This window comes from Cebidichthys violaceus, unplaced genomic scaffold (assembly GCF_023349555.1).
Source record: "Cebidichthys violaceus isolate CVI_PGR_0920_01 unplaced genomic scaffold, fCebVio1.0.p SCAF_17, whole genome shotgun sequence".
In the NCBI taxonomy this organism is placed as follows: domain Eukaryota; kingdom Metazoa; phylum Chordata; class Actinopteri; order Perciformes; family Stichaeidae; genus Cebidichthys; species Cebidichthys violaceus.
In genome coordinates, this window is record NW_027176340.1 from 2,313,868 (window position 1) to 2,329,151 (window position 15,284).

The 15,284-nt window shown below is 43.7% G+C and overlaps 1 protein-coding gene across 4 annotated transcripts in view; it reads right to left on the reverse strand.

The window, feature by feature from the left end:
• celsr2 (cadherin, EGF LAG seven-pass G-type receptor 2) overlaps positions 1–15,284 on the reverse strand; it is a 53,416-nt gene that overhangs the window by 22,457 nt on the left and 15,675 nt on the right. For all 4 annotated transcript variants that reach the window (XM_068711985.1, XM_068711987.1, XM_068711986.1 and 1 more), the window contains exons 2-3: positions 9,738–10,448; positions 2,281–2,503 (exon numbers count right to left, since the gene is read on the reverse strand). In XM_068711985.1, coding sequence (XP_068568086.1) covers positions 2,281–2,503; positions 9,738–10,448 — 934 coding nt within the window. The remainder of the gene's footprint in view (positions 1–2,280; positions 2,504–9,737; positions 10,449–15,284) is intronic.

A 15,284-nucleotide genomic window follows, 5' to 3' on the forward strand; every position in this document is an offset into this window, starting at 1 on the left:
ATTCACCTCTTTGATCCGGACTAAATATCCGAACAACTATTGAACGGATTCAGATTTTGTACAGACATGCATGGTCCCAAGAGGATGAATTCTACTGGATTTGGTGATCCTCAAGCGCTGCTATGAGGTTTGCTTGGTACCGTCATTCATAGTTTTCAGGGGATGAATCTTAATTACTTTGGAGATCCAGTGACTTTTCCTTTAGGTCCACATGTAGGTGTGTTTCCATTCACCTGTTTTATGCACATTTTCAATTTGTGCAGACAAAAACAAAAATGGAAATACATTTTTCAAAAAGTAAAAATGTCACATTAACATTTTTGCATCAATAAAAACTAAATGTGACAAAGTGCAAAATAAACCTGAAGCATGTGGACTGATGAGGAGACCATTCACCGTTTTCATATGAATATTGAATACATAAAACAAAATGTTCTCCATCACATTTTCCACATGACTGGAGCATTTGTAGTTTATCTTGATCTATCAGAGTAATGGATGGAAACAGACAATTAATCTGCATTTACATTTGCCAATTTTCTGGAAATAATTCAGGCTACATTTAGATGGAAACTTAACCGATGAGGTTTAAATTTGTGTCTTTGATTCACGTCTCTTGTGTGAGATGAACTATGACCGTAACATGATAGAGATTTCACGATGAGAAAAGACATTAAATCTGGTTTTGTGCTGATCCCCAAAAACACTTTTTGTGAAATCTCAGCCTTAATTGACGGAGCTCACCAGCCAGAGCCGTGACAAAAAAGAGCACCTAAAATGAACCGTCACTGCGAGTGAACTGGTTCCACATCCTGAGCCGTTCATCATAACAGAAGCTCTTTCTGGGGGGGGAACCCGATCGGTGCGGGCTCAGGTAACAGAGCTACTTGTTGACCTCACCTGCCGCAGGCTCTCAGTATCGGCCCCTTTTACACAGCAGCCACTTCACAGCTTCTGCGACTTGCCAGTGAAATCGAAAACCACTTTCAAAACTGGTTTGAGCAGTTCTCCATCAAAAAAAAAAAAAACCCGACTGTCATCTGAACCTCGTTTAAAGAAGGGCAGAGCCCATAAACCTCACAAGGGGATTTTATTTCACCGGCAGCCATTGTGAGTGTCAACGCCTGCCAAACACGGCTAAGGTGACGGGTATTACAATGAGTTGAGCAAAATGTGCAGAACACATCGCCTGCGATAGCATCCGAGAGGCGATACTTGTTGTCACTTGTTGTGACAGATATCAAACAGAACGGACGGCTTATATCGTTGATTTCATTTCATCACGTGGAGAACTCATGCAGACCGGAGGGGCCCCCGCTGTGTTCCCATGTGTTCAGAGTTCATGGCTCGTCTGCTCATCTCTGAAGCTCCTCCCTCTCCGCACACCGCCATCAAACGATCGACCGCACAGATTAGAAGCGAAGGGAAAATGGCGTCACAGTGATGTCTCTGGTTATGTTAAGATGCGCTGCCATAAGGTTAAAAACAGACGAAAAGTAAAACTGCCTACTTTTAAAAACTAATGTGATCAAATTTTCATGAGGCGTTTCTCTTTTTGTGCAGTGTCGGAAAAAGAAGGAACCGTCGGCTCAGATCTTTGCTCTTTTCACTAAATGCTAATTGCGGCATGAGATAGCACCTCCAGCTCCCAGAGAGAGCGCCAGCGTTAGCGATGACGTCGCTGTTTGCACATCTCACGTCGTAGATCCTTCAGAGAAAAGTCCTGGAAATAGTCTGAACTGAGATTTCTCTTCAGTCTGTGAGTGTTCATCTCGGTCTCTATCTATTCCCCCCGCCCCATAACCATAATTAACATGATTAGTTTATTCAGGATTTTTTTATGGGGGTTATTAGTTTTATGCTAAATCGGCTGCTGGCTCCGGCTACATAGCGCACAGACATCAGAGAGTGGTATCAATCTTCTCATCTAACTCTATGTAAGAAAGAAAGAAATCAATCAATTTCCCAAAATTACTTTAAATAGGTATTAAACAACAATTTCTGCACTTTTCAGTTCTGTTTTTTAGTGGGGTTTTCCCAATGTTTAGGGTTAAAGGATGCAGGGTGTCCTCTGTTGTCGAACAACTTGTAAGAGGCGAGATTATATAAAACTGCAAAAAAGGAAACACGACACTACAGGGGAGGGAATAGCTGGAGAGCTTGCAGAGGTAGGATGTGGGGGTGGATGAAGAGTGAATCACAGATTACTAAAAGGCTGATGGAGCGGCGCAGGTGATTCAGGTGAGCTGCAGCTTGCAGCAGGGAGGCGGAGGCGCTTACGTGAGAGAGAGGGTGAAGTGAAAGCGCTGGCGGAGGCCCTTGAAGGTCAGGAAGGAGTGCGGGGGGAAGTTGCGCGTGGTCATCTCACAGTAGGGCTTCTCGTAGCCGCCCGGCGGACACTCGCATTTAAACCCGCCGACCAGCAAGTTGACGCAGGAGCCGCCGTTCTTGCAGACTCCCGGAGCGCAGCGGCCCGAGCGGGACGACAGCTGGCAGCGCTCTCCTGGACACAGAGAGGCGGGAAGGAGGAAGGAGGAAGGAGGAAGGAGGAGAGAAATGAGGATTAATATTGTTTGGGACAAGCGGCATCTACTCAGTCATTCCTGTGACTTCCACCTCAGGGACGCCACACTGCCACACGTTTGCTCTCTGCCACTGCAGCGGTCCTATGTGTGCCGTTACAGAGGTGTAGCTTCATCCCCACCTGAACATGATCAGCTCTGCAGTTCCACACATACAGGAGCGGATGAAAAGCACAATATGACATCGTTAACTCAGAGGAAAATGGACTCAAGAAGAGTCGGAAATATGAGCAGTTAGTTTTCTCTTCAAAACCACGTCTGCAGATTCTCCCCTCTGTCTCACACCCAGCATGACTCCCCCCCCCCCCTCCTCCCTTTGGGAATATGATTGCAGTTTGTGCTGCATTGACATTCAGGGAGACGACTTGGTGTCTCAGAGCAGTGAGTTGGAAGCTTTTATGCATTCAGACCTTCAAGCCATCAAGTGCAATTATTGCAGTTTCTGCAGACTCCTTACGGACATTTGATGAGTTTGTTTTCAAATTGCAACGACAATCAGAAATAAGTAGTTGTGTGTTCCTCCTATCTGCACTGCAATGTACAGAAAATATCAGAAAAATTAAATAAAAATACATCTACTTTGATGCTTTTCATTATAAAGACTTGTCAAGCCCTTCTGAAATGCGATTATTAACGATTATTTACATAACTGATTGATATTGATTACTTATTTTCTGGATAAATCAATTTAAAAATGTCTCAGAAAAATGTCAGATATTCAGTTTACTTTTACAAAAGACAAAACTGAGAAGCTTTCTGTCGATCTGACGCTTTATAGACAAAACAATTAACCGGGAAAAAATAGATGACATTGAGCTGAGCTGCAGAATGAGACGGTCGGAGACCGTACGCTCCCATGTGTGCGCTGGAATTTGTGTCAAAGCCACTCAGTCAGCAGAGTAGAATACTACTGTAACACTGACACATATACACACACACACACACACAAACACACACACACACACACAGCCCACATCTTCATCCAACACCACTGAGACACAGGCCTTTTATTTACTCTCTGACGATTAATCACTCTATTCACAGCGCGGCGAAAGCGAGTTTCTTTGTTTCACCGCTGTTGTTGAGTTACGGTCGATTCAGTCAAAGTGAAGTCAAGAGACTCAGAAGTTGCTGATAATGAAGCCGAACATCTTTTTGATTCAAAGAGATCATTTTTGGACCGCGGAGACAAAAAGACACTTCAAGCAGAAGACAGCGATTCAACTTTCAGCTGCAGTTCACAACAAGGCAACGCAAGTTATAAGGTATCTTAAATAGTAATTCCATTATTCCTCGTCAGTAGAGCATCTGTGTAATAAATGGTATCAAGCCAACAACTCATGAGACATAAACAGAGCTGGGGAGTTAACATATCCATCATATTGTTCACAATTTATCTTAATGGATGACTGAGACACACCGAGCTGCATCTTAAATTAATCTCCAGGTTCCCATCTTTCAAACACCTCTTTCCATCTGTGGCTTAAACCTTCAGATATGATATATGAAGGTTACATTAACGGGGGTTCCTTTGACTTTATGTCCAGAAGGTATTTTTATTTATGCTACATAAGGAGTACTGAAGAACCTGAAGCCATCATTGAGACCTTTAGAGTTCAGCCTCCTCTGAAGTGGTATTATTAAACCTTGTAACATGTCAGGGTGTCTTTTCCGAGAGCAATAAAACGGAGCGTAACAGCAGCACTACGCTGTCAGCTCATGACAATCTACCTCTCGCTGATGACAAACGGCTTCTGTTGGCCAGCCGGCTGGAACAGAACGCCTTCCTGTGACGGAGATGTCTGCCTTTTTATTAATTCAGAAACTCGCTGTAGGCAATAAACTACTTGTGTTTCTTTAAGTCGCGCTTTACTGTAGAAAATACATATTTAACGGCACATTTTGGGGGCAAATGTATACAGAGCCGCCTCGCTGATATGCCGACAAAACGCTGTTGAGCGTTCCAGTTCATCCCGGCGGGACGTCTCCACCGCAGCAGCGCTATGTTGCCAGGTGAGCAGCGCAGCGGGGCGAGGTAATGGGCTCACAGTGACACTTCTACAGAATATCCTGATCAATAATTCAAAACATGTCTCCTCTGCTCTATAAATCCATCCCAGTGCCCACACTGTGTTTGCTGCCAGCATGAATCACTAAGGCAGCAAATCACACAGAGGTCCTGTTTTTATTTAGGGAGGAAGAGACACTTCAGCACATTGCTCTTCAAATGTGTCGTTTGTTTTGTTTTATAAATTTGATACTCGATTGAACATATACCGTCTGACGTTACACGCACTGTATATGAAAAGGCACGATTGTAATCAAACCGAAAGGCAAGGTGCGGCCGGATGGAAGACATATTCAAAAATCAGCATGCATTAAAGCTAATTATACCACGGAATATGAATTTAGAAATCAACACCTCCTGCCTACACATTAGTCTTGTTTTTCCTCAAAACACACAATGAAAAACAGCAGATGATAATTGATCTGCTAAATGGGTTTGTAGCATTGCATTGCTCTTTCAGTGAATCATACATTGATCCCAGGAGATCTTCACACACACACACACACACACACACACACACACACACACACACACACACACACACACACACACACACACACACACACACACACACAGAACAAACTAAGTGGACACTGATACGTGTGTGATTTGTTAAATGAACAACATCCTGTAATTCAAGCCATTGCTGGAGGAATCCACGCTTAAAAAGCAGCAGCTCTCATTTATCTGAGAACAGAAAGCATCTAAAGGCCTGAAATAATCAGACTTGACCAGACGTAGTGTCACTGTGCGCCGCTCATGTGTGCAAACTGTGTTTTGTTTAGAGACCAGCAGGTGTGTCTGAGCTGCTAGGTTACAGGTGAGCATCATCCAGCGGGTGGATCCCTCCAGACGACGACGACAACAACAAGGAGCTCAGGGAAGCTGAGAGCGAGATCCACCCTCCCTGCAGCACAGCCTCCGTTTGTTCAAACACAGAGCATTCATTTGATGAGCGAGAGGTCAGCGCGACCACACTGAAAGAGCGACCATGAATGAGATAAGGTGATCAATAGCAGAATAGACGCATGACCTCCAGCTATAACTGCTATGATCACATCTTCTTTCCACGCGTCGCAGGTCGTCTAGAGCCCGAGGAGCGAACGCACTCAAACGCTTAGAATTAAGAATAATTCTGCTGCACCGATGAACCGATTCACCTTTTTGATACATTTAACACTTTTATGGTCTGAACAGCGTCGCACCCATTGTGACCGATCCACAGTCAGTTCAATTCATGCCGTCGTTAGTTCAGTGCCATGTCACCATTGAGTTTCACGCAGCGAGGTATACAGATTTTAAATTTGGTAAGTTACTGGCGCTGGCTGCTCCTGCATGTGTCTGACAATGTGTGTCTGTTCATGTCGTCTCTCAGAGGCAACATCTATTACAGCGGCTTTCGGTGTTTGGCTTTTGATCATTTAAATATCGGTGAGGTGATGTGGAAAAAAAAATAAAAAATCCGCCCGCACATTTAAAACACCACAAATGGATTCTTGATAATTCAATGAATTACCAGAAAAAAAAAAAAAAAGGGACTTTCTCATCACAGGTCAGCAGCAGCTCGCTGATGAATGATCGTCACAAACACATGCAGGATGCCGCGATTCACTCATTTTCATAGAAATGGCAAAAAAAAAAGAGGAGAAGAAGAAGAAGTGCTCATGTTGTGTGTTTTTACAGTAAGAACAACATGAGAAGTAAAGGAGGTGAACATCTTGTGGTTCAGCATCTCCAGAATGACTCAGCCGAGCCAAATCATTCACTCTGTCCTTTTGAAAAACAACAAATATGATGGCTGTTATAACTATAAATATATATATATATATATATATATATATATATATATATATATATATATATATATATATATATTTTTTTTTTTTCCCCTACCACCATCTGGCAACGCCTACGGTCCAACAGTTACACGCAGACACACACACACACACACACACACACACACACACACACACACACACACACACACACACACACACACACACGTCCATGCGCCATTAACACATAAACATTCTTCAGATTGTCCATCCAACTCTCTTACAAGCATAATCACAGCTTTTCCGCACTTAGCTATCCAACCGAATCACACAGAGTGAGCAATTTAGCACTCTCACACACACACACACACACACACACACACACACACACACACACACACACCTCCCAGGCCCCAGCACGGCGTGGAGACTGGCGAACTCAACGCTCACTGAGGCAGAACAGTGGGAGTTGTAGATCACAGAGGAAAATACATCAAATAGAAACCCGACGTCTGCGCGACCTTGTGCGATCAGACGGTCTGACGGCGGGATTCTAACTTCAAACCGATCTTAAATCATCGGCTACATAACCGCGTTCACTCTCACGTAACTCGACAAGTCCTGCAACACTGGCTCTAACGGCGCCTGGGTCTAAACCCTCGACTAATGGAGATTAACGCGGCCGATTGTGATCCCCTGCTGCAGGATGAAAATATGCCCACTTCACCCACTCACACGTTCGTTCTCCGTCTCTGCCGACTCACGTTAAAAGCACCTACAGTTCAGCTCCAACACCCACAGCTGTGCATAAGAATATGTAAGTGTCACTCAACCTGGACTCTGAGTGACTGAGCCCACACACTGAAACGCCCGACACTTGTTTCAGGCTTCATAAACAGCGGCATAAATAGGCGAAAAAACCTTTTAATGTTTGACGGGGAATAATGGAAGCAATTCCATTACAGAGAGCACAAAGGCAACGGCGGGAATATGTATCGGCACTTTCTGCTGTAGATCATTATTTTAACAGGAGGGATTTCTTTTCACACAAAATGTGAGCTTTAGTTTTAGTAATGGTTTATCAAGGAATGCGGGAATCAGATTTTACGACAAGAGAAAGTAAAAGTGATTGTTCATCCGCCCCGACTTCTGCTTTTAGATAAGATGAAGGCACAGCTGCTGAACATCTGCACACAAACGTCAACATTCTGCCCCAAAATGATTCAAGTAGTCAAAACCACTATAAGAGAACGGATGTGATATTCACAACTATATGCCCTAATTCATAGCACTTTATTTACATTTTCAATAATCTGTGGTGAATGAAGCACTCAGATCTTTTACTCAAGTAAAAGTGCCAATACATGTCGAAATACTCAGTTCAGTGAAAGTAAACATTATTTCAGAAAAATGATAAAACTTGATTATAATCCGGCATTAAAATGTGTAAAGAACACTTCATTTAAACCAGGTTATATACTGCTGGGTATGATAATCTATAATAATACATCTGAATGTAATGATTGATTACATATTGTATTAACAATCACAATGATAACTGTTTCCATAATCAACAATATGAATCTGGAAAGTAACTATTGACTCAAGCTGTCAAATAAATGTTAAAAATGACAATATTTACCTTTGAATAGCAGAAGTATAAAAGTACCAAAGTACAAGTACCTCAAAACAGCACTTAAGCACAGGGCTTGAGTAAAAGTACTTTACGTTACTTAATAAACCAAGTAGTACTGTGCTTCAAAGACGAGATGAAACTCTAAAGCACATTAAAAAGTCAGGGTTTGACCCACTTAACCTCTCGACAAAAAGATGGGGCAACTACCCGAATATGCATACTGTATAAATCAGCATATTTTAATTTGCTTCAAACTCATTTTCAACATTTCCCCCTTTAACCATAAAGCATGTGAGCAGACAGTCTTTAACCCTTTGAGGACATGAATCATTTCCAGAGACTGAATAACAAGTTCAAAATTCTGCTGCCAACAGTGATAAATGAATTCTTCATTATCGCTGCAAACGGAAGCTCCTGTTCACTCCGTCTCGACATCTCGTGTGCTTTGTGATATATATATATATATATATATATATATATATATATATTATCTCAGGTATTTGTTACCACAGGGCATTTTACAGCCAGGGGGACACTCTCCATCTGTAGCCTTCTATAATTAATACTGAGTTCTTCACAGTCACCAGACAGACATCAGAGAGTGAACAGAGGTTTGTTACATCATCGTTGTTCCCCGTTCTTTGAAACACAGTCCACTCCTACAGCTCGGATTGAAGTTTTCAGTGTAGGCGTGAATAACTATGTAGGTATTACAGGTTATTCAACGGCCGCATAAATAGCATAAAACAAGGTTTTCATCTTTCAGAATACAAGGATTTTTTTTTAAACCCCTTCTACTTGACCTGGTAAATAAACCAGATCAAGAATAAACAAACTGACTAAATAGATGAGGCGTTCAGCTCCAATTAAAGGCAATCTACATTTTGAATTCACAGAAATGCATAGCAACTGTTTACTTCCGCTGACGACCGGATCAATAACTCATCACTCAGCCTTTGTCTGCAGAGCGACGGTCGTCAGCGCTCAGGACAGTCTGCAGGTTGAATAAAGAGCCGGAGAGGGGAGTGAATGGGACAGATGTAGACTTTAATGTCCCCGTGGGACCTTTGTGAAGGAGCAGAAATTAACATTTTGAAGGCTCCGTGTGGACACAGCTCGGCAGAAATTGTGCCCTTTCACCCTTCTAGTGGCGGTTTGAAGACAGGAGAATTATTCAGTGGGAACTCACGAAGGACAGATAGCGTATCCCCCCCCCGGCCTCAAACACACTGATTGTTCAATCGTAGCCCAGAAACTGTGGGCTCTGACCGGACGAGGCTTTGGATTTCCCCACAAAACAAGGAACGTGTAAACTTTAGTTTCTTTTAGCAATATATCACGTATCCATCAATAGAGTATTTAATAGCTTTCTATGAGTCGGCTGGAGACAAACTAACTTAACAAGGGTTAGGGTTAACTATCCAGCCAGCTGGTAACATCTGCTAGTTACAGTTGTCATTTGGAGAAATGAAAAACCTGCTTTTGTCGACCTCTGTGTGAAATCAGGGACCAAAGAACTGCTAAATCAATCACTGTTATTATGACTGTTCATAGCAACAGAAACTAAGGAAGGTCAAGTGGTTAATGAAGCCAAAAGGATGAGAGTGATTGAAAAAAAAAAAACCACACAGCACTGCTCCATCAGTAATTACTTGGTGTTAAGTGAGGGCTCTCACCTGTGTAGTCCTCAAGGCACTCGCAGGTGTAGCCTCCCTCTCGGCTGCGACACACGCCGTGACCTCCGCAGGGCTTCGAGTAGCAGAGGTCGATCTCCGTCTCGCAGTAGTCTCCCGTGAAGCCGGTGGGACAGCGGCAGCGCAGCCCGGCGATGGGGTGGATGGGTCTGAACAGGATGGTGTCCGACGCCACGAACGGCGCCAGGCTGTCGAACTTCAGCACGGACACACACTTCATGTAGTTCTCGCACGGCTCCCGGAGGCAGATGTTGTCGTCAAAGGGGAGAACTTCCTGCGAGGAGATCTTGGCGAGGAGGCTGCGGTTCAAGTACAGCCTCTCCTGCAGTTCCTCCGAGCCGAAAAACTCTCCTCCGCCTCCACCTTCAGCCGCCCGCCCAGGTCCGTCCCCTGCGTGGCCGAGCCCTCCGGGCCGCTGGTGTCCCTCCCCCAACACGGGCACGGCCACAGACAGGCTGACGTTGAGGATGCGAGCGCTGACGTCCGTGTCGTCTTGGATGTTGAAGATGACGACGTCTTCCGGCGCGGCGGACAGGACGCGCGCCACGCCGTCCAGGAACTGGGCTAGCAGCAGGGAGAGGAAGTGCTCCTGGGAGGTGTTGGCCAGCCTCAACGTGATGCTGTTGGACAGCATTTCATCGGTGATGATGGTGACTTGGAGGAGACACTGGGCTGAGACTGAGTGGACACCATCTGAAAAAGACCAGAGGAAAAGCAAACGTCAGACTAGTGGGACATTTTAATCCATATTTTGGATCAGTTCTGGCTCAAAATAGTCCTTTATATAAAGGTGCCGAGTACGACGGTGACACGTTGATGTTTGGGTTGGATGAAGATGTACTCCAGGTTTTTATGCCGTCACTTGATGTATTTTGCTGATTTATGTTTTGTTTTTTTACATATTTTAATCAATATGTTTTATGCATTTTTATTATGTTTTATGTATCTCCATAAGCAGCAAGACAAATTTCCCCCTCAGGGGCAATAAAGTTAAGAAAAGTTCTGATGAGGAGCGAAACGACTGACTAAAGTGAGACTTTCAGCCATATCACATGGTCTTCATCATTCCCATGGAAACAATAAAACCAACAATATGTTCGTCTGTCTCTCAACTTAATCAACTTAATCATCATGATTGAAATACGATGTTTCAGGCTTTGGAATACACAGACAATACTTGTTCGTGGGTTGAATACATTCTAGGTTTTGGCCTTTTTGGTCTTGGGGATTTGTTGATAATAAGAAACATAGAATACCACTAGACCCGCCCTTTAAATGGCAGGATGCTTTCATTTGAGAGCGTATTAAAAGATGAGTTAATGATCTTGAGCCTGGCAAAAAAAACAAAAAAAAAAACACCACCAGCGATCGCAGCACCAACACCCGTAGCAGCTGCTCCAACAGTAAATGCAGGATTGACGCAGGTACGGGCATGGTGGAGGATTTATGCAACAGCTGCTCCTGCATCACTGGGTTCAGTTCAAACTGTGACGATGGACTTAGCAGCCCCCCAAAATTGTGCATAAATTGACACGTTAATAATTATCAACACTGTCTTTGCTCATATTCCTGGCTTAGACAATTGTTTTTCGTCTCATGTGCCAGAACAGATAACACGTATGCCAAGACTATGTCTCTGTTTTCTTTCAATACATTCCAAGTTTCTAATCAGCAATTTCACGCCTGTATTCACAACTCCCTTCCTCTTCGCTTTGTCCGGAAGCGGAGATGCTACTTGATTATACATGCCGTACCGAAAGCCTCGAGTCTCAAATTCAACGGTTACAGCAATTTTTTTCTTCTTCTTCAGCTCAGTAAATCTCGTCTTTTATCTCGTTGTTTTCGATCCTGTTGATGTTTTTTTTTTTATCTTCTATACATTCGGTCCTTTGGCTTTGGCTGAAGACATGTCGTGTTTTGTCTGCTATTATACAGTAGCTCTTGACTGTACAACACATTAATTCCCGTGTTGGGCCTTTATCAACCGAGTCAGCCTCGTAATCTAGATGTCGCTGTTGGTAATTAAGAAGTAAATTATTCCGTTTCATTATGTTGCCTTAAGCCGATGTGTCCCCATTTACATCGACTTTGTTGAGCTTATTTTCTTGCTTGTTTTTCCTACTGTAACCACATTTACAATAGAAAGAAAAGTTACTGACAGCGGCGGTCAGAGGCCTGCTCACCGAGGAGTAAAATTATAATGAAAACAGACTCGATGCTAAACCTCCCGATCGCAAAGAGCACAAAGGGAAGTTCTGTATGTCGCTAACGAGCACAAAGCGCATGGATCCGAGTCAGCGGACGGAGAACGGCCGCAACGAATGGACCACTTGACCTGGATCAGTGAGCCATCGGGATGCGCCGAGCTCTCTGCCGTAGTCACATGACAAACAGTTGACGGTGGGCCTCTCTAAAGTCATCCCGAACTTCATTCTCTCATAGTGTTTGTATCTGTCGATGGAGCTTTTATTGTCTGGGGAGAAATCCTAATATAGCCCAACACAGGGCTCATTTCTTTTCTTTCTTTCTTTCGCTTATCATACCTCAAAACAACAACAAAACCGTGAATTCAAATTATACTTCTTGTCCCTTTTGGTGCTGCTATACATACTACGAAAACATCTATGGCAGTGGGGAAGGAAAGTGTATCAATTCCATTTGAAGTGCTTGTATTAGAGTAACAGTAATAGAAGTCAGAAAGAAGTCAATGAACTGAATCTGTTACACAGAAATATCTTATTAACATGATCCTCCATACTGGTCATACCGGACCAGGCTGTAGTAGTATAATGAACTGAGAAGTAGTGTGTTTTATTGCATATTAATTTAGGATTTTGTATTTGTAAGTGGAGGATTTTGTCTTTTCTCAGAAGTTAGCTTCACTCTAAGGTCACAGAGAGACAGATATCATTTTGTCCTCGTCACCGCTGGCCTGCAGTTTTCTGTGTAGCCTCAAGAGCAAAGCTTAAGGCTTAATGAAATCAAAAAGCGTCACAAAAACAAGCCCCTCCCTCTAAGATGATCAATGGGACACTTTGTTTTGGGGCGTCTGGACGCCGGCCAGAGAGCAGAACCTGCGAGCGGGACTCTCACAAACAAACAGCACGGCCCAAAGTTACCAGATCCCTGTTTTGGCACTGGGCGGGTTTAAACGCTGAGCGCCAAGGGAGGGGAGAGGAAAGGGAAGAGAGGTGTGTGTGTGTGTGTGTGTGTGTGTGTGTGTGTGTGTGTGTGTGTGTGTGTGTGTGGGGGGGGGGGGGGGGGTCATTGAGGAAAAGAGACAGAAGCATGTTTGACACGGCTTTAATCCTCCTGCTTTCAGTCAAGCGCTTCCAGCACAGTAATAATACAGGGCCTTAGCAGAGGAAGTGGGGATGAATCAAAGCACAGAGACGAGCTGGGTCACACTTTACTGTCAACACACACACACACACACACACACACACACACACACACACACACACACACACACAAACAGACACACACACCTGTGTACACGAGAAAAGATTTGCATATAAGAGAGGAGAACGTAACGAGGAGCCACGACAAAGGCAGAGCAGTTGATAGTTCAGGCTCCACTTCTTCAAAAAGAGAGAAACAACTCAAGCTTTATTTACAACTTAACGTGTGTTTGAAGAACACTAAATTCTAAATATTTCTTAGTAATTGTATTCAGGGTATCAACCAACGATTCCTTTAACTATGGATCAATGTGCTTGTTATTTTTTCAAGTCAATTTGGTCTAAAGAATGTCTAAAAAAAAAAATAGTGAAAAAAAGCCCATTTCAATTGGCCAGAGCTCAGGTTTGTCCAAATAACAGTCAAAAACATAACCAAAGTTATTCAGTTGAATATGATAAAAGACTACAACAAAAGCAAATTATAACATTTGAGAAGCTGAAGTTTTTGTTTCAAACAATCGATCAGGTATTGATATTTTCTGTCCATCGACTGATCATTTAATTGACTAATCACGTTGGCTCTAATTACAACATAAACTTTGTGTATTGTAGTACTCTGGTATCAGATTCAAACAGCGACCTTAATGACCTGAAATAAAGAGTCTTAATCAGCCACACACTGAAATCAAGGTGAGTTCAACATGCAGCTTCTGTCTGTGTAAACAGTCTCATTATTGTGTTTCCAGGCTTCAGACAGAGGAGTGTTTCCACTGTCGAGCCTCACGGGAGACAAATATAATACTGAACGCTGTACAGTAACACAGGACAGTTATTACACGTCCACAACGTGAAACACTGGAAGCCTTTCTAACCTGAAGAAACAAACCAACAACAATCTAATCTCTCTCCCCCTGAAAGCGTTCTCTTCATCCATTCAGCTCATATTAGAACCGATACTCAGCGGCAACAGTAGCCAGAAAACACACAGCTCTCAGAGAACAGGGGCTCTTAAAGGTTAGGCCAAGTATAAGGACAGACATCGCCTTAATTATGTCCTCTGCCAACGCGCATTCTTGGTCTGGAGCTCGGGCACAGCGCCAGACGTAGACGCAGCGCTGGGAAACTGAGCGCGAGGAGAATCTCCTCTGAAAGGAACCAGACCATCCTTCAAAGAGGTCATTCTCCACGGAAGGATCCTTCGCTCAGGAACGGAGGGTAAGCGGAGCCTTTTGGCCCAAAAAGGAGGGGGGGGGGGGGGGGGGGGGGGGTGCTTAGTTGGTGACGAGACAAGGTGCCAGTTCTGAAGTGTGACACTACTCTCAGCCCAGAGCTCGACCCTCTCTTGGGCCTCTGGGTGCCAGGAATGCTCTCAGCTAGGAAGTGGCGCCAGGGAAAAGATTAAACACACAGTGTAGCTGCAGGACTGCCAAGACTGTGTATGGTATTGTATGGGTGTGAGTGTGTGAGTGGGTGTGTGTGTGGGTGGGTGTGTGTGTGGGTGGTGGCGGTGATCCATACGTCAATACAGAAGAGAGTGTACATTGAAGCAGTGGAGGTTCAGTCATCATTAAATGACTGAACCTCTTTTATTTAAAGACTGGGATCACTCATTCAAAAACCTCAAAAGGTCACTGATTTTTGTAAGTTTTGTGCTTTTATATCAGGTAGAAGATCCATCAAATACACATATCAAGGATGTTTTCGAGGCAGTGGGGTCGTCCGATTTCACCTTTGAAGCTCAAATATTTTAGCATATAGACAGCGTACTCTGAAGGTTCATTTTCCTCATACGAAATCAGGCAGATGCAGAGCCAAGAAATCCTACGAGACACCTCCGAAAACAAACCGAGACATGTAAACAACACACAAAGGCCATGTTTGACTGTCGGTTGAGGAACACACACACACACACACACACACACACACACACACACACAGAGAACATAAATCATCAGCCAGGCGGTTGAGGAGGGGAGGTGCACAGCTATTTTATCGCTGAAATATTAATGAAACCCAAGTTTCTTCCACAAAGAAGAATCATGAAGGACAAATACTCCACTGACACAATGTTATGCAAACGCAGAGAGCCTTTAGGATGAAGTGATTGCTCTGAAGACAGTAAAACCAG